The sequence below is a fragment of the Argentina silus genome (genome assembly GCF_951799395.1).
Source record: "Argentina silus genome assembly, chromosome: X".
In the NCBI taxonomy this organism is placed as follows: Eukaryota; Metazoa; Chordata; class Actinopteri; order Argentiniformes; family Argentinidae; genus Argentina; species Argentina silus.
The window spans coordinates 42995262-43015106 of NC_139653.1; the positions used below are offsets into that span (position 1 = coordinate 42995262).

At 43.4% G+C, this 19845-nt stretch overlaps 1 protein-coding gene across 1 annotated transcript; it reads left to right on the forward strand.

Annotated features, from left to right (window-relative positions):
* Positions 1–50: 50 nt before the first annotated feature.
* desi2 (desumoylating isopeptidase 2) lies at positions 51–19521 on the forward strand. Its single transcript, XM_083696390.1, has 5 exons — positions 51–504; positions 11982–12054; positions 14354–14447; positions 16383–16524; positions 18300–19521. The coding sequence occupies exons 1-5, from the start codon at positions 457–459 to the stop codon at positions 18615–18617; spliced, it is 675 nt and encodes a 224-aa protein (XP_083552516.1). The 5' UTR covers positions 51–456; the 3' UTR covers positions 18618–19521.
* Positions 19522–19845: the final 324 nt, after the last annotated feature.

A 19845-nucleotide genomic window follows, 5' to 3' on the forward strand; every position in this document is an offset into this window, starting at 1 on the left:
TCTCCTGTCAGTGTAACGGTGGCCAACAGCTACCTCCATTCGGGTGTATTTTTGTCTGTGGAAAAATATTCTTCACCTTGGAAAGTAGTTTATTAGTAGAAATGACATTTTTGAATTTGGATGGCTATTTCACGCAGAAAAGGTCAACTTTCGCGAAAGATTCCCTTTCGTCCGCGAGCTAGCTAGTTAGCTAGCTAGCCGACTGCCTTGCCCAGCTGTTTGCTTATGGAGAAAATTGGACAAAGCTTTCGGATGCGGGACTGCGGTGAACTGTCAGTGGAATTGGAGGCACCTTCTGCCTGTTATTTCAATTAATACTTAGCTACAATCAGTGTTTCTGCTAAGTGGACGAAGGAAACAAGTTAGCAAAAACATCGCTGTTTTGTAAAGATAGGCTGCCTGCTGTGTGGAAGTGAAAGTGACAGGACAGCGGGAGCCTAGGCGGCGAAATTCCTGATGCCAGTGATGGCAAACGAGCCGATAATTTTAAACGTCTATGATATGGTAAGCTGAGAGCTAGATAACTATTGAAATTAGAGAGCAAAAATATTTTTCATGTAGTAGCTTGAGAGAAACACGCAAAACAATGTCAGATCAGCTCGCCTCGCCGTTATTTGTAACGGTACTATAACTAATGTGTGGGTTATTATTATGCCTAGCTTTTCATAAACTAGCCAGCTAGGGAAGGTCGGGAGATGGGGCACATTGTATGGTGAGTATGGAACATAACACTGTTATTAACAGTGCATATAGTGGGGAATGGGCGCAGTCATAGTGATATCATATGAGACAATGAAGGGAAATATCTTAAATGGACTCTTCTCGAACTGTCTGTCTTTGCAGCTTGTTAGAACATATTGCCTATAGGCTAGCCTGCATCTTTTAGTCATAAGCAGTGTTTCTGTTTCCTAAATGATTCACCACACAAATACACACACACACACACACACACACAGTTTCCCTCATTTATGCTTTGGCAAATCAAATGACAGACATGAAATAAAGAAAACATATTTTGTTTATTGAACCTGAGATATATTTTATATAAGGAATTGTGCAAGGTTACTAAGTCTCTCCTAAACATAGCACCTAGCTACTGTAACCGATGTCAAAACACCTTGAGGAGCAGACAGAGGTACTCTAATCAGGCATTGAACAGCGGACTGGACTCCAGACTCAGTGGTCAGGATGAAACATTACCCACCCACTGTATTGTAGGACAGTGAAGTTGTCTTAAACTCAATTTCAATGAAGAACTGAATTCTGTTGTTTTGGAGTGCCGCCCAACTAAGGTATTTGATTGGTTTGATGTGTCGCAAGGCGTCACTAATTTCAAATAGGTTTCAACCCCTTTGTAGCTAGTTTCTGCAAAGTATTTTCCCAGGCTGAAAAAAGCCTGGTCTCAATGAGATTAATTACTCTCTAATAGAACATGGATTAAGCCAGTCTGTCATAACAGCAGAGAGGGAATTCCCATGGTGATCTCAGTGAGGTGGTTTTAGGTCAGATGTGTCAGAGTGGGAGTGTATGATCTTTACATCCCTACCTCGATGACACTTATGTTGTTCATGTGCACTCAGAACTAGGAAACTCCTAAATACCCAACTTGAACATTTGTTGTACAAAGATGATACCTGAGTTTCCCAATCGGAGCGTATCAGAATCGACCAATAGGAAGCCGTACGCAAATAACTTACCATGAATTTCAACTTGGAAGTTCAGAGTTTGCGAGATCACATGAACGCATTAAAGCAATTTACCCTGGGCTGGGCTGTGGTTGGATCTCTGGGCTTGGCTGGGCTGTGATTGGACCAGGGGAAGAGAAGAGAGTGCAGAGGTTGTGAGATCAATAATGTCATCATTCCCTGCCATTCAGAAAGCCTACTTTCTCTCCTTTTCACCATCTGGCAGTAGCACATGCAGTAGCAGACCATTAACATACCACCCCTCCCCCTACTGTTGTCTTTAGCTTTCTCTTTAGAGTATTAACTTGGCTCCAGCCTCCGACTCCATGGTGGTTTTGGTTGTGAAGGTTATTCTGTATTTCAGACTGGATCTCTAGTCTAGTCCTGCCTTTTTAACCTTGCACTTAGTCTCGTGTCTCCTGACAGTCACTACTCCCTCTGGCTGTAAGAAAGTCTGTTCAAGCGAGACTAGGCTACGTTTCACTTGACCCTTAAAGCACTGGAGACCCATTCTGCCTGTCAAATTTGCCCTACCAAGGGGCTTGTTAGGGGTAAATTGCTTCTTGTCTTCCTGTTAGCTTGCCAGTTTTCTTACAGTTTGTTTGAGATGGTCGATTTCTAAATAGGTTAATCTATATTTCTGTTAGTATAGAAATTGTTTCTCCTATAGCCTGGATGGCTCTCTGTTGAATGGAGGGTGAATAGGTTTAGTCTACAATACTCTTGAAACAGAATGAACCACAATTGAGAGCTTTTTTTAGATAGATACCTGACACCACCTGTGTGATCAGTGATGCAAAGTGATACTGAATGAGTTGCCTGCACCGTCAAAGTGGCCCAGCTACAGTCGGACGCAGGGAGAGCCAACTTACTGTGTGTAAGCTCAGTCGTATTTCCCGAGAGCTAGACCTTGCTTAGCTATCTTTCAGTCTTGATTTGGCCCACCTCTGATGAATTGGGGCTAGTGAGTGGTTATGATGAAGCTGAACCACAGTATTGAGCCTGTTTGTTCGGATGAGGTACATCATAAACCCCATTGGTTTATTATCTCCATTTGTACTGGGTAGTACCCAGTGAGCTGACATGGTTACTGATGGACTAGCCCTCTTTGTGAAGATGTTGCAAGTGCTGCCTGAGGTATGGTTACACATCTCAACTGGCATGCTAGCCACAGAAGGCAGGATAAGATGCCTTCTCTCTCTCTCTCTCTCTCTCTCTCTCTCTCTCTCTCTCTCTCTCTCTCTCTCTCTCTCTCTCTCTCTCCCCCTCCCCTCTCTCCCTCTCCTGCTTAGCTGCCCAAGAGACTTCCCTAGACATAAATGGTGTTCTTCTCTCACATTAATGGCTGCTTGGTCATTATCATCATACCTCTGCACATGTGTGGTACACACACACACACACACACACACACACACACACACACACATACCCTTAGTACTCACACTCTCTGAAAAACCACTAGACGGTATTGGACAGAAGAAGGAACACTGTTACAATGTTATTATTATTCATTGTGTTATATTGTTACTTAATACAGTGCAAATACAGTAACACGGTAGATACAGTGTTACTACTCAGGCATAGGAGTGCGCATTTCAATGAGGTCTTTTGGGAATGGAGGTTGTCAGCCTGAGCCTATATCATTATAAAGAGAGTGTTTGACTATTCTCAATGCGTTAGTAATCATCAGATTGAGTGTCATTGTGCAAAGCTGTATCATACTGCTGTTCAAACAGGCTGTCCACCTTAGAAGCCATGTGTAGTATTTCTCAGTGGTGTTTGAGCTTTTTCTGCTGTTTGTGGTTTTAGGTGACTCTTCATAGCCTGCAGCTATTCAGCTAGTTGCTTTAATACTGGAAAGAGAAGAGATAAAGCAGTGTTATAGGCCTAAGTTGAGACACACAGCAGAATTATTGCTATTGCTGCTGATTCCGTTTTAAAACCGGGAACCCTCTTAACTTAAATACGCTAGGCAAGGCTATTATAATACCATCTGTTGTCAGCTAATGATACCTTCTCCACTTTACACCAAGCAAGGCCAGACAAAGACAGTGCTAGGGAAGATGAGTGCACTCAAAGCAACAAGCCCCTCTAATCGCCTTTAATCATAAAGGCCTAATGATGAGTAAATTGGAGACATAGCTAATAAACATTAGCTTGCATAAACATCCAGTCTGTAAACCTGCCGGGTGTGGGTGTGTGTGCGCATGTGTGCACGCGGGAACGGAGATCTCAATCAGTTGTGTGAAAATGTGTGTGTAGGGGGGAGGGATGGGGAGATGGGACAAGAGAGAGCCTGACTGGGAAAGCCTGACTGGGAGAGCCTGACTGGGAGAGCCTGACTGGGAGAGCAGCTCATCAGCTGAATAGGTTGTCCCATCCTTCTCCTTTCCTCACATATCTGACAGTCTTACCGTGTGTGTGTGTGTGTGTGTGTGTGTGTGTGTGTGTGTGTGTGTGTGTGTGTGTGTGTGTGTGTGTGTGCGTGTGCGCGCGTGTGTGCGTGTGTGTGTGTGTGTGCGTTCTTAGGGTATGGGCCCTTTACTGGAACATAAACCAGTTGTTTTTCAATGACTGCACAGTAACAAGATCTCATTGAGGAGAATCAGTCAATGGCTTCACACTTTCATTCAGATTTAGCTATATTACTGTTTTCCATTGCCAATGATGAATTACAGTTATGGCTATTAGATCTATGCATTTGCATGTTTATTAATAATGGATGATGATGAATCTTCCTGAAACTATAACTGTCATATCATAGTTACTGTACATCCATAGCTACTGTATATCATAGTTACTGTACATCATAGTTACTGTACATCATAGTTACTGTACATCATAGCTACTGTATATCATAGTTACTGTACATCATAGCTACTGTATATCATAGCTACTGTATATCATAGCTACTGTATATCATAGTTACTGTACATCATAGTTACTGTATATCATAGTTACTGTATATCATAGCTACTGTATATCATAGTTACTGTACATCATAGCTACTGTACATCCATAGCTACTGTATATCATAGCTACTGTATATCATAGTTACTGTACATCATAGCTACTGTATATCATAGCTACTGTATATCATAGTTACTGTACATCATAGTTACTGTATATCATAGCTACTGTATATCATAGTTACTGTACATCATAGCTACTGTACATCCATAGCTACTGTATATCATAGCTACTGTATATCATAGTTACTGTACATCATAGCTACTGTATATCATAGTTACTGTACATCATAGCTACTGTATATCATAGTTACTGTATATCATAGTTACTGTATATCATAGTTACTGTATACCATAGCTACTGTATATCATAGCTACTGTATATCATAGTTATTGTACATCATAACTACTGTATATCATAGTTACTGTATACCATAGCTACTGTATATCATAGCTACTGTATATCATAGTTATTGTACATCATAACTACTGTATATCATAGCTACTGTATATCATAGTTACTGTATATCATAGCTACTGTACACCATAGCTACTGTATATCATAGCTACTGTCATATCAATTGCATCAACATCTGTATTGCAGCAGTAGCAGCTTTTATTTTCACTAAGGTTTTTCTCAGTTTCTCATCACAGTTATCACAGTTTGTACTCACATCTCATCTCATCACTCCCACCATCTCCTCCTCAACCCTTCTGAGAAGTGGGAACCAGTTTTAAGAGTTCCAGTGATTCGAGAGAGACAGAGAGAGAGAGAGATATGGTTTTATCAATTCATCAATTGCTATTATCCTACATTATAACAATATCAGCAAAAAGCTGTAAAAGAGGTCGGGGGGGGGGGGGGGGGGGGGTGGATACAGACAGACAGACAGACAGACAGACATTTAAAGCATTGCAGACAGTTAAAGTGACAGTTGGCTCCATTTAGCAGAGATGTGAAAGTGAAGGGATAATGAGACTGCAGTATCACTTCTATTAACTGGATGAGAAAGAGAGACAGAGAGAGAATAACTAATTGTGGGAGTGAGATAATGAGAGAGAGAGAGAGAGAGAGAGAGAGCAGTAACATGGGGTACTCAGTTAATGAGGAAGTGATCCCCACTTGCTCCTGGTGATACCAATGCGTCTGTCTGCCAAGGCGTATAGATGATCAGGGATTAGGATTAACACCAACGGAGCAGACTTGGATCCTTACTGCACGCTATTTACTGCCGTGTCTCTCAATGCACAGACTGGGCTGAAACATGTTGAAATAGCACGACTGTCACCACTAGAGTTATCTGGGTTACTTTCTATCCTTAGAATGATAATAAGGGTTGCCACGACATTTTGACGTTATTGCTCTTTCCTCTGCCAAACTTTAGGCCTTAAACATTGTAACAAATCATAGGTTCCTGCTTCACAGCAGCTGTAGTTGGACCAGCCTAAGACTGTTCTGATGGAGAGTCTGGGTGCAGGCTCTTAGAAGGTTTCTCTTGAATATAAAGGCCACTCCAACGCTCTCAGCATTACTTTAGTACAGTACCGCCAGTGGCGTTTCGCCATTCAGGGCCGGCAGGGTCCGGCCCCACCAGCAGATGGCGCTGTTTTGCGAATTAAGCATGACCGTTGTCGTATAATTGTATATCCTACCGTCAGCAAATCTAATAAAAAATGTTTTTTAAATCTTCGGTTAATGAAACGTTCACGGCTGTGCTTTATTTGATTTGCCTTTAGTATGGAAGCTCTGAAATTCTCAAAGTATGCCTCTCCGTTGAGTCAAAGGCAAGCTCAAAAAAGTGCTGCAGCCAGAGAAAGACAAAATTGCTTAGATGTCTTTACTATTACTTTCCCGCGGGATCTGCTGTATGCACATTAGACTGGCAAAAGTAGTCACATAGCAAGTGGTCATCGCTAAACAGAAAGCTAACATAGAAATAGCAGCTGCATGATTACGCCCACAAGAAAGAGTTCAACATTATTTCTAAATCTTAATCTTAAAAGGTATTCTGCTAATAGGCTATATCCAACTGTGTTCATGACGGGTGATGTGTTTTGTTTGACTGTTGTTCCACTGGCATACATCTGAGCATTTATTGACAGTGGCCCCACCAACGTTTTGGGGTTAAAAATCCACTGAATACCATACCGCAGAGCTGAACAGCCAAGCGCTCTCTCTCTCTCTCTCTCTGCCTCTCTCTTCTCTGCCTCTTACCCTCTCTTATTCTGCCTGCCTCTCTCTCTCTGCCTCTCTCTCTCTCTCTCTCTCTACCCCTCTGCACCTCTCTTCTTCTCCCTCCCTCTCTCACTCTGTCTCTCACTGCTAGATCAGGATGGCTTTAACAAGCTTTGGAGTAATTGGGGGCAGAGAGATAAGAGTGTTATTCCACGGCTGAGGAGGTGAAGAAAGAGTATGTCCTACTACTACCACCATGTCAGCGCCAGCGACAGATATCATCCTGCATTCCCCCCATTTGTTGGGTTGTTGGTGTTGTTAGCTCAAAACGTTTGCTGTTTTGTAGGAGAAAAGTATAACTCGCACTCACTGATTAATTATCACTGTTTGTTTTACAAAGATCAAACTCTTCATTTGATACTTTCTTTCTTCTTCCACTGAGGCCTGTGGCAAGAGCTTGTCTCAAGCTATGCATCCACAGAACAGCACCACCTTATCAACTTGGCTCCGCCACTATGTAAACATTTCAGAGCAAATTAAACAAATATTTAATAATGATAGAGTAACTATTTGGTTTGATCAACAATGACATCACGTTTTTAAAAGGGAAAAGTGAAAGTGTTATTACGTTCCTCAGTTAATTTAGTGTTTTAGCTGTATTTTTTGTGCATTTCACATGAAGAAATACAAGACGGTTTTGATAATGCAATCCAGCGCCACCTTTTTCAGAAATCCTGGGAGAACTGGATTGAGTCAATCTTGCTCCTCCAGAGCCTTGTTAGCTATCTGCATACAACTCTGTGCTCCACTAGTCATGCCTGTCCTATTTCCATCTGTACAAAAGCAGCAACAGTGTAAGTTGGGAGATACAATAATCTGATGATAACCTTTGTGTTAATGTCACAGGGAAAGCACAGAGATGGGCTATTTTGCAATGTAGATATGAGATCAGTAATAATGCTAGTCCTATCACTCCCAATGAGCCTTTTGTTGATTTACATGACAAAAGATGTCAGACAAGCTGAGGATGAAAGTAGGAGGCCGCTGTGATTATCTAGCTGTTATTTATTTGAAACGAGCTCTGATGAGTTTTGCAATGCAAATGAACACTTGGTGATGGAGAAACGTCATTATGCACTTGGCCCCCGTGTCAATGGCAATGGCAGCTTTGCTTTCAAGAAGTCTCCCTCCTTTAAAGCAGTGTCAGTCTGCAGTCTTCGTTGTTGCAGTGTTGGTGGTACACACTTTCAGAAATGATTATCCTTCCTTGCTACTTGTCTAAAGGAAGGATAGGCCTGTGGGCTTCTGAGAAGCTGTTCCATTCTCAGTTCTGAGAAGCTGTTCCATTCTCAGTTCTAAGAAGCTGTTCCATTCTCAGTGTAAAAGAGAGACTCGCCCTGTCTGATGCTGTGGGGGTTTGGGTTTTGTTTTCCTTCCTATTGGCCTACTTCTTAGTGTGGGTTGACTACACAAAATCTACTTCTCTTCCTCCCTCCTCTCTCTCTCTCTTTCCCTCACTCCCTCCTTCCCGCTCTCTCCGCCGTTGACATCTGCACGCTGCACACAGAGGGAAATGAGGTCTGTGAAGGCTTCCAGCTGAGCCCAAGAGGGGACATGTGACTCACTCTGGTACATTGACACACAGCAGCCATCACTGACACAGCAGCCAGCACTAACACAGACATTAACACACAGCAGTCAACAGAGATACAATCACTGATACACAGCAGCCAACACTGATACAGTCACTAACACACAGCAGTCCACACAGACACAGTCACAGACACCCCATTCAGCAGAGGACCAGACTAAGGCCAGGAGGACCACATGGCAAGGTGGAGCTACTTCCATGTTCTTTTACCAACTTAATCCTCTCAGATCTACCAGTATATAAGTGTAGGCAAGGGAGTAAGCAGGGGTTAGGTGTTGTTTCCGGGCAGGACGCAGTAGAGCCAAGGGGTTGGGCCTGTAGGGTCTGAGCACAGCACAGCTGTGGCTCAGGGGAGGCTAGTGGAGGTAGAAACGGGAGGACGGATGCTGAAAGAAGACTCACAAATATAGCGTTGGGGCCACACTGATGACAGGAGAAACTATGGAGTTCTAGTTCTATGGAGTTCAGTGGAGGCTGGTGCAGGTACAAATCATACGTGTTTGATACCATTCCTCATTCCTTTCCATACATTACAATGAACTCATCCTCCCACTTCTACCTCCACCAGCCCCCCTTGAGCCATTCATAGCCCTCGGTCTAGACTCTACTGCTACTTTACTCAAGGCATCGTCCCTCAGGTCTCAGTGCTACACCAGCGTTTCTGAACATCCCCTGCATCTTTGATAGGATCCTCTATTTCACAGCTTTGTTGTTGAAATAGTCCTGAAGATACTGGCCATGTTCGTTATCATGATATTCTGCTAGTCAGTGATAAACATGTCTACTTCTAAAGGCCTAGTTACTTACTACTTACACAATCACATGGTGATGTTAGTCTATGTTTGTTCTGTGTGTGAGTTTCAGTTTTTTACTACTGTAAAGAGAGCTGTGTTCTCTACCAGTGGCTGTAAGCCCAGATGTAGTGCTGCATCCAAAATCTTGACCCTTTTCCCTGAAGTGTAGATTTGTGTAATAGCCTTGTCAAACCAGCCAGATATCGTGAGCTAACATTCTGTTTCATTTTACGTATACTTGGCCTACACCAGCAATACTATGAATTGAATAATAAATAAATAAATAAATATACATCTTTTTTTGGGGTAGGGGTACACACTTGAGGGAAAAGGGTAGAGAATTAGGATGCAGAATGCTACCTCTCTCCTGTCCTGTGTGTGTCTGCCCCTAGCTGGCACACCTCCCTCAGCTTGGATGTGTTTGATCCAGACATCTAACTCCCTCAGTCTGCTCTGGAAAGAAAGCTAATTGAATCAGGATCTGTGATCGTCTGCCAAGCCTGTAACGGCTCATGATGGAGGATGATCGCTTTAATAGCCTGGCCAGCCTCTTCCAGCTACGTGTTGGGAGGGGGACGGCGTGATTATAACAGTGTAAACATCTATGCAAAATATCTCTGTGGGAAAAATGGGCAACATCTAACAGTTGTCACAGGTCCAACTCTATCTCTCTCTCCCCCTCTCCCTCAGTTATGACAGTTATGACACATACATATCTATTTCACCCCGCTTAACTCTGCCTAGGAACAGACTGGCTAATCATATTACAGCAGCCCCATACCTGACAAGATGCATGGCAGAGGTTTCTTTTTTTTTCTCTTTTTTTTAAAAATAAAGTTTCTTTAATTTTAAAGTGCTTTTTCACCAATGTCTCACCACACTCTATATCACATACAGGCAGGTAGCCTGGAGGTTAAAGAGGCCGGCCAGCAATCGGAAGGTTCGATCCCCGCTCCAGGAGGGATCTGGATGTGAGCTGGTGACTGGAGGGTTGCTGGCATCATATCCAGGTCCACTGCCGTTGTGCCCTTGAGCAAGGCACTTAACCCCGAATTGCTCCAGGGGTGTGCCCAGAGCCCAGCGCTCTGTTCTCCCTGGGGGGGTGTGCACGTGTGTTGTCTCGGACAAAAAGACCCATTCCAACAATTGATGTGAATTGATGGCAAATAAACAGTCTTTCTTTCTTTCTTTCTTATAAAATATAAAAACCAAACACATTAACCAAACACATAACAACCCTACCTAAAGAGCTACAACAGTAAAGTCTGTGTGTGTATGCAGGCTCTTGTTCCAAATCTGCACTTGCAGAGAGAGGGCAGTCTGATGTCACCACAGCTGATAAATATGCCCTCTCCACACCACACAGGTCATCATCAGCCTAGCATTAACATCAAAAGTGTGTCGGTCAGACTTGGAATCCTGATTGAGTGCTTGATTGAGTTTGCCTGGCACGATGGAGCCAATGGAATAGTTACGTGTCAGAACTGCAAACCCTGAGAACGAGCATCTGTGTTGCATCAGATGAGTAGGTGTGTTTTGCTCAGTGTTGAGACTGGCACGGCTGTGTTCTCTCTGCTTACCATCTCCTCGCACAGAAACATGCTGCCCACGTTTGACCTGCCTGCATTAGAGATGGTATCGGTTTACTGGTACATCTACAACCAGATTGATTAGCCGACTAAGTACATCTCAAAGCTGGTCTAACACAATAATAATAATAGCAACCCTGGCTTCACTCTTCACTCTCCCAAGTCAAGTTCAAGTAAATTTTTTGTCATATTGTCACAATAGACAAGAGTCGTTCACATTGCTAAGATAAAGGCTACCTTCTCATAATAACCAATGGTTATTGTTTTACTGTGTATGATCTAAAAGAAAAACTATTCCTTACAAAGGCAAAGCATTCTAGGGCTGCAACTACCAAGTATTTTGGTAATCAAGTATTCTGTCAATTATTCTGATAATTAATCGATTAATTGGTTTGACAAAACTTGCAAAAACACTGCTTTTTAAAATTGAGAAAAAATTTATTGAGAAATTAGGTAGGATATAGCTGTTGCAACGTAGAACCATTGGCATATGCCTATGCTTAGAACCAGAAAAGTGTTTTAATGTGTCATTTTCAGCACAAAATGCAACAACAACAAAAAACCCTACTTAATAGGATTCTTTGTAATGGAGTTATTCAAGTAATTCGAGGAATCGTTTCAGCCCTGAAGCATTCTATTCTATATCTTATCATCATGTTTCCTGTGATTGATGCTGTCATCCTCATCCTCATGCTCTAATGGCCACTAGTGTTTCTGTGCTTAGTTTCAGTCCTATTTGATTACCCTTTATTTTACAGCCCTGTTTCAGATGGCATTTACCCAGTATTTACTGAGCGGTGGTAACAATGTGTACTTTTCTGGTATTAACCTTAATGAATTGTTCACAGTTGGTGACTACCTGGTACTGGACTAAATAGCACATATAGGTGCCTAACTCAGTGAATCTAAAAGTAACAGTGTTTGTTATTAATTTGCAATTATCAGGTAATAACAGTTTTAACCCACCACTTTCTAAGTAACTACCTATTTAATACCAGACTGTAAAATGAAGTGTTACCTCCTATTGTTTTTTTGACTGACTAGTCTCCAGGATGTACTCCTCCATTGTCTGGAACGTGTCATAATGACCAGTGTTGTCTCTGTGCTTTTATTTCAGTACTGGATCAACGAGTTCACCCATTCTCTGGGCATCGGTGTGTTTCACTCAGGGATCGAGGTCTACGGCAGAGGTAAGACGTAAATCATTTCTGAGCTCCCCTTGTGTCTAGTGGGTAGGGGTTAGGGGTTGTTTCTGGACAGGGCCATGGGAGTATTTCCCGTCAGTAAGGAACTGTTCTCGCCGCAGCGGTGCTGAGGGAGACATGAGAAGAAGTGGATGTGTCAGCTTGTTCTTAAATGGAGAACACTGGTACAGCAGAGAATCCCTACAGCTCAAGTGTCTCGCCTGTGGTTTCAACCTCACCTCTGCAGAACGTCCCAAGTCTCCACCGCCCAAATCATTCTCCACAGCTCTTTCACCTTCACCTCATGTATCCTCAGTTCAGGGAACTAAGCCTTTATTTCCACACCATAGACTGGCCCTAGGTGCTTCTAATGCCTTGAATACCTCAGACAGATGCTGTGGATAGGGCTAATAATTGTGGATTTTTACTGCATGTGTGAGCAGTGCAAGCTGGTAATTACTTGTGTGTGTGTGTGTGTGTGTGTGTGTGTGTGTGTGTGTGTGTGTGTGTGTGAGAGAGAGAGAGAGAGAGAGAGAGGTCATGTCTTTCTGTTTTGGGTAAGTTGAGTTAAGTGAGTTTTCCAGGGCTGACACAGTTCATGGGCTAGCCAACATTGCTGTGCAGAGTTCTTGATATTCAGCACAGGCGTCAGACAAGCCGGCAGGCCAATTACTGAATATAATTGTAGATCAGAGGGGAGCAAGGCTCTGGAGAGGAGGAAGTCTGGGTCCCAACCAATCAGTTGCTCTCATCACAAAGCTGTTAACCTCATTGAGAATCTCAGGAAATCCTTTGCAGAAAGTAGCTACAAGGGGTTAGAAACTCGTTTGAAATGAGTGACGCCTCGCGACCAATCAAATAAGGTGGAACATAATTCAGTTTTTCTTTCAGGTTTTCTTCAATGTTGCAAACTGGCATAGGCAACAACTCTCTGCTAAATAGTCTGACCCAGTCAGAAAATACAAGGCACATAACAACAAGCAATCATTCTACAGGCATGTGGGGAGGGTTCATGGAATGTAACATCCAATTAAGTTCCGATCATATTCTCCCATCACTCCGTCCTGTTTAATCCAAGGCAGATCAGATATTCTAAAATTCTCCAGACTTCCAAAGGAGGCGTGAGAACAACGTGATTTGGAGGTATGGCTGCACAAGGCTATGAAGCTGTCAACTAGAACTCCCTCCATTTCATAACACTGTACCAGAGATTATAGAGAAAACTAGACTATTCCATAACTGTACCAGAGATTATAGAGAAAACTAGACTATTCCATAACTGTAGCAGAGATTATAGAGAAAACTAGACTATTCCATAACTGTACCAGAGATTATTGAGAAAACTAGACTATTCCATAGCTGTAGCAGAGATTATTGAGAAAACTAGACTATTCCATAACTGTAGCAGAGATTATTGAGAAAACTAGACTATTCCATAACTGTAGCAGAGATTATAGAGAAAACTAGACTATTCCATAACTGTACCAGAGATTATTGAGAAAACTAGACTATTCCATAACTGTAGCAGAGATTATAGAGAAGACTAGACTATTCCATAACTGTACCAGAGATTATTGAGAAAACTAGACTATTCCATAACTGTAGCAGAGATTATTGAGAAAACTAGACTATTCCATAACTGTAGCAGAGATTATAGAGAAAACTAGACTATTCCATAACTGTACCAGAGATTATTGAGAAAACTAGACTATTCCATAACTGTAGCAGAGATTATAGAGAAAACTAGACTATTCCATAACTGTACCAGAGATTATTGAGAAAACTAGACTATTATTTCCACCGTCTCTGGCTGTCCCCTCTACACTGACCCAGACTCTCACACTGCCCTATGAACTACAGTATATATCTAATATAGCATTCTGTTCCACACACACCTTATGTCTTATGTCTGCTGTTGTGACAAAATAGCACTACTTATGAGGAAGCTCTGTGGTAATACACCTTGTGTGAGTCACAAAGACAAGCCTAGCTAGTGTCGTACTTGTGGTCCATCTATGTTTAGTTCCCCTCTAGATGATAGCTATGATAGTGATACGGATATGAAACCTGATATGAATGTGAAACCTTGTGACTGGTCCTCTCTCTCTCTCTCTCTCTCTCTCTCTCTCTCTCTCTCTCTCCCTCTCTCTCTCTCCTTCTCCTTCTCCTTCTCCCTCTCTCTCAGCTGTATAATGTTATAATATAATCTATATTGCAAGGTTTGCCTATGGAGGACACACATATCTCTCTCATTCTCTAAAGCCCAGTTTGACCTTCTGTGTGTGTTGTTGTTGTCATGTTACAGAGTTTGCCTATGGAGGTCATCCGTATCCATTCTCTGGGATATTTGAGATCACACCAGGCGATGCCACAGAACTCGGGGAGACCTTCAAATTCAAGTGAGTATCAGTGGTAATATTAAGGACACAAGGTGCATGCGTGCGTGCATGCGTGCGTGCGTGCGTGCGTGTGTGTGCGTGCGTGCGTGCGTCCGTCCATCCGTCCGGGTCGGTAGAGAACAGCTTGTCAACATGTATGCAAGCCCCTAGGTTTCTCTTAACTTGATCATGCAGTGTGTGGGTGTGGGTGTGGGTGTGTGTGTGTGTGTGTGTGTGTGTGTGTGTGTGTGTGTGTGTGTGTGTGTGTGTGTGTGTGTGTGTGTGTGCGCGCACCCATGCGTGTGTTTATGTGAATGTGGGTGTGTGGTTCTGTATCAACCATGGCATACTGCTGTGCATCACTTCTGCTCTAGTTGGGCTGCCCTGTGGCACTAGGCTGGCTCTGCCACTGATGCCAATGGTTAGAAAACACTCATTAAACGCTTGCCCTATATATGATGTAGGTTTATACAACAGGTTGATGAAAACAAGCATTGTGACTGGCCTAGAGGCATTCAGAGCATGATTTAATAACGATAATGTCACTGTTAAATCACCTATTATGTTATTCCTACATCACAGTTTGTGTATCATGTTCCCTTGACAACGTTTGTAGTTTTGGGAACTATATTTCTCAGAGCAGGGCAGAAATCACTGCAATCTATCACAAAATAAATACTTAAAGTATTGTTTTCATGTCACAATTTTCGGATTTGTTGTGTTACCATTGTATAAAAGAAATAATACCCTTGAGTCCGTGATTTATTGTCAATATTGTCACTCCGCTACACGTCGTGCCTAACAACATTCCCAACCGTGACAATATTGATGATAAATCACGGCCTCTCTGGCATTATTGCCCAGCTAATCTATTCCTAACTTATCTATTTCTAAAACACTTGCGTTTGTAACCCAGAGGCCATGTGGTATATTTCCAGTTCTCTTTAAAAGTCCAATATGTAACATCCAAGCTTTTTAAAAGCTTCAAAATGGTTGTCATGACAATGTTTAATTGGTAGCGATCAGGGAATGAGATCCGTTGACAGAAATATTTTGTTTACGAAAGCTGTTTTGGTCCTGAAGAAGCGCTTTCTAAAATGGCCTACGAAGTGTCCTACCCAACTCTCGGTTTGCATATAAACATGTTGTCACAACACTGCAAGTCTTATGTTATTGTTAGGGAGGATGTTGTTGTTTGGAACTTCTAACTGAATTTCGCTGTGGTGGCCAGAGATGGCAGATTTCCGTCAAACTTACGTCCTGCTCCTTTAACATAGGCAACCTTTGTCTGTAGGACGTGGAAGGGGATATGGCTACTGACTCCATAACCCATAGACACCAAAGAATCACCACTGGAGCCTTCACTACTCACTGCTCAGAAACATTGTCGTTTCATTAGAATGACTCACTTCTGGGAAGATAAAAAAAGCTTTTATCTATAATTGAAGCTCCACTTCACTCTGCCAAGGGTGTGTAGTGTGTAGTTCTTTAAACCTTGCTAAGTGTGTACCATACGTATTCACACAGATGAGGCTGCCTGGTCTAGTTACTCAATCAGTTCTCTGACAGATGCCATTCTGTTTGTTCATTTTAATTGGGGCAGTTATGGTAATTAAAGTCTCCCCACAGCTATTTGAATCTGGAGATGATAAAAGGTAGATTATGATGATTATGCATAGAGGCATTTTTATATTATGGTCCCAGAAAAGTCCTCTTATGTGCTTTAGCCAAATTCTCTGACGATGACAATGATAGGTAAACTAGCATAGCACTAAAGGACATACAGATGTGGTTTTAGTGGAAGAATGTATGATGTAGAATTTATACTCTCTCTCACTCTCTCTCTCTCTCTTTCTCTCTTTCGCTCTCCCTCGATCCCTCTATCACCCTCTCTCTCTCTCCCCTCTCTCTCCCCCCTTCCCCCCATTCTCTCTAATCTCCCCCTCCCCCCACCAGAGAAGCCATAGTCCTGGGGAGTACAGACTTCACAGAGGAGGATGTAGAACGCATCGTGGAGGAGCTGGGGAAGGAGTACAAGGGCAACGCCTACCACCTCATGCACAAGAACTGTAACCACTTTTCCTCAGCACTGTCAGAGGTATGACACACGCACACACACACACACAGTAGAGCCAATCGCTTGAGTCGACGAGTGTACTACAGTCTTAAACTCCAGTCTTAAAGCAGCTTAGTGTTGTAGTGGAATAATGAGGTGAGATTATTACACACCAGCATCTGGCTGGTGGAGAGGGATTAGAACACTGATACAAGCCCAGACATGCTGTACCAGCTGCTAGGGCCCAGACGTAGACACGCACACACACACGCACTCGCACTCGCACTCGCACACACACACACACACACACACACACACACACACACACACACACACACACACACACACACACACACACACACACACACACACACACACACACACACACACACAATCTGTAAGGGGGCAGACACACACACATACGTACACAGACACACAATAGTTCAGGTTCCCTCTGGAGATCAGTGCTCATCCCTTCAGGGTTTTGGTCTCATGTTTACAAGTAAGAGAAATAAAGCTCTATTCAGTTTTTATTAAGCCTCTTACTGATGTGACTGTTGGACCAGAATTCCTTGCATAGTTTTGATTTCCCCAGAGCACCTATTCATCTTCTATGACAACATTGCAGAGTGAAGCTTGTAGTGTATTTGAACAGATCTGGTTGAAAGAGGAAGGAATTAGCCTATTAGTCACTGTTTTCCAACAGTAACTGTCTCCTGCTATTATCCACAGCCTTGATCTGGCTTCTCCATCCTCATGGTTAGACACTTCACTGATACACTGGTGTTAGGTACTGTGGCGCAGATCTGAGCTGTAAAACCAGGGGTGCGTTCAGTTGGCACAGTGTATTGTGGCAAAAACATCGAGGCACTTTGTCCAATAGGAACACAGATTGTTGTTTTTCTTTGCAAAATGTTTGGCTACATTGTGCCTCACTGAACACTTACTGAACACTGTTCATTTCCTGAGGGGAGTGCAGAGCGAGGTGACTAACTTCAGAGAGATATTCTTTTGTGTGTCTGTGTGTGTGTGTGTGTGTGTGTGTGTGTGTGTCAGTGTGTGTATGTGTGTGTGTGTGTGTGTGTGCGTGTGTGCGTGTGCGTGCGTGCGTGCGTGTGTGTGTGTGAAAGAGACATACTAGTAATCCTCCTCTGCATTTAAAAGGCTAATGAAGATGCTGACACACTGGATTAGCTCAGAGGATCTACTCCTGAAGCTGTGGAGCCGTTTTATAACGTCTGGCTCATTTCTAGTCCACTCAAGTCACACGCGTCAGGCCTCAGCCTCCATCTTCTCCCAGCCCCAGTGCTGTGACACTCTCTCAGGCCCTGTTTGAATGCTCTTAATATTCATCCTTCCTTCCCCCCGTTCCTTGAAAAAATCACTGATCTGACGTGACTAGATGGGTGAAAGCAGCAATGCAGAGGAAAGCTTGGACCAGTTCACTCACGGTAGATCAGTGATTAATTCGAGGAAGTGAGGAAGGAAAGATGCATTTCTTGAGTTTTTCGAACAGGGCCCGCTTTTGTTTCTCTGGGCCAGAAGCTGTTCCTTCCCTCCCAAGCCTAGCTAGACTAACTCTATTAGGAGTCACAAGGACTAAAACCACTTCAAACAAAGGGCTGTTGCTGCCTCTGGGTTTTAAAGATTTGTTTTTATGGTGGCAGTGTTTCCATGTGACAGACAAGGGGATTTTTAGTTGTGAATGTGTGATAGAGGAGTAACTTAGAAGTAAACAAAAAACAATTCAACACTGTTCTCCTCCTCTGTCTCCCAGATCCTGTCTGTCTCTGACTCTCTCTCTCTCTGTCTTTCAGATCCTGTGTGGCAGGGAGATCCCTCGCTGGGTGAACCGTCTGGCCTACTTCAGCTCATGCGTGCCCTTCCTCCAGAGCTGCCTGCCTAAGGAGTGGCTGACCCCGGCCGCCCTGCAGTCCAGCGTCAGCCAGGAGCTCCAGGGAGAGCTGGAGGAGGCTGAGGATGCTGCTGCTACTGCCTCCGTAGCCTCCATCGCCCCTATGCCCCCGCCAGGCCCAGGCTCTGGCTCTGGCCCAGGCTCCAGCCCCTCCCCGCTGACCAGGCACCCCCACCGCCACCACCATCACCACCACCACCACCACCACCCTCGCCGGTAGGGCCCATACCTGGGGATGCTAGCCCCATACGTAAGGCCTGTCCGGGGGGTCGCTAGCCTTATCAATAGGGCCCCCGCCCTGGAGCCACCCTCGCCTTCAGTGACAGGCAGGCCCAACCAGTGACTGGCCTGAGCCACAATGCCAATAGACACCAACCTTGCCCCCTCTGCCTCACTCCCCCCCCCCCCCCCCATCTCCTGAAGAGACTTGCCATCCACCAGCCGCATCAAAGCCCCGCCCTCCTCTGACTGACTGACAGAACTAGCTGAAGGCTACGGGCTTGGAAGACTGTTGTGTGTCTGTTTTTTGTTTTACACATTATTGATGTTGAATTCATGTTTTTGTCATTTGTTTGTATTATTGATTTTGGCCTTTTTTCTGTTTTATATACTCAGGACTCTAAAAAAAAATTTAGAATAGTTTTTTCTGTTTTTCTCACAACTCGTTTTGCTTTTTTTGCTTTTCTAACGCAGCAGTCAGCCACTCTGATATAGCTTTTACAGGATGCACCGGGTGCATTTTTAAATCCTCTCTTTAAAAAGAGCTTTTTGTTTACAGTCGTGTGTGTGTGTGTGTGTGTGTGTGTGTGTGTGTGTGTGTGTGTGTGTTTTATGATTACCAAGAAGCTGCCACCTGGGCCAAACCCTGCCCCCCCCACCCTCCATCACTGATGCCCCTCACCCATCACACCCCCTCCTGTGGCGGCTGTGCCTGAACATTTCTACTGTACCCGCTCGTTGAGCTCTGCACTGTTTCTCTACGGTCGACCCGTCTGTCCGTTTATCTGTCTCGCCCTTGAGCCAACTCCTTCTTACCCTGAACTGACTTCAAATGTTTTACACCTTTTTAGAGTCTTCTTTCTGTGTAACTGACAATATTTGTATCCTGTTTTAAAGTTATTAAAGAAAATATATGATATGGATGTTGTCCCAATGAATTTATAGACTTCTTTGGTATTGTTGTTGATGTGCTAACATGCTTTAAAACACTGCCCATTCCCATAATCTACTATCTATGAGAAAAGCTAAAGTATAAGTAATCTCAACATAAATTAAGACAATATTTACATAGAATATACAAGACACAAGATCCTTTTATTGCCACACAACCAAGGTTGCTGGAATTCGTTTCCAGCATGATGGGGATCTCTACAGTACATTCAATTACATCTACAGCAAGAGACAACACAGATAATAGTATAACATAAGCGGTGAAGTGAGATGTGCAG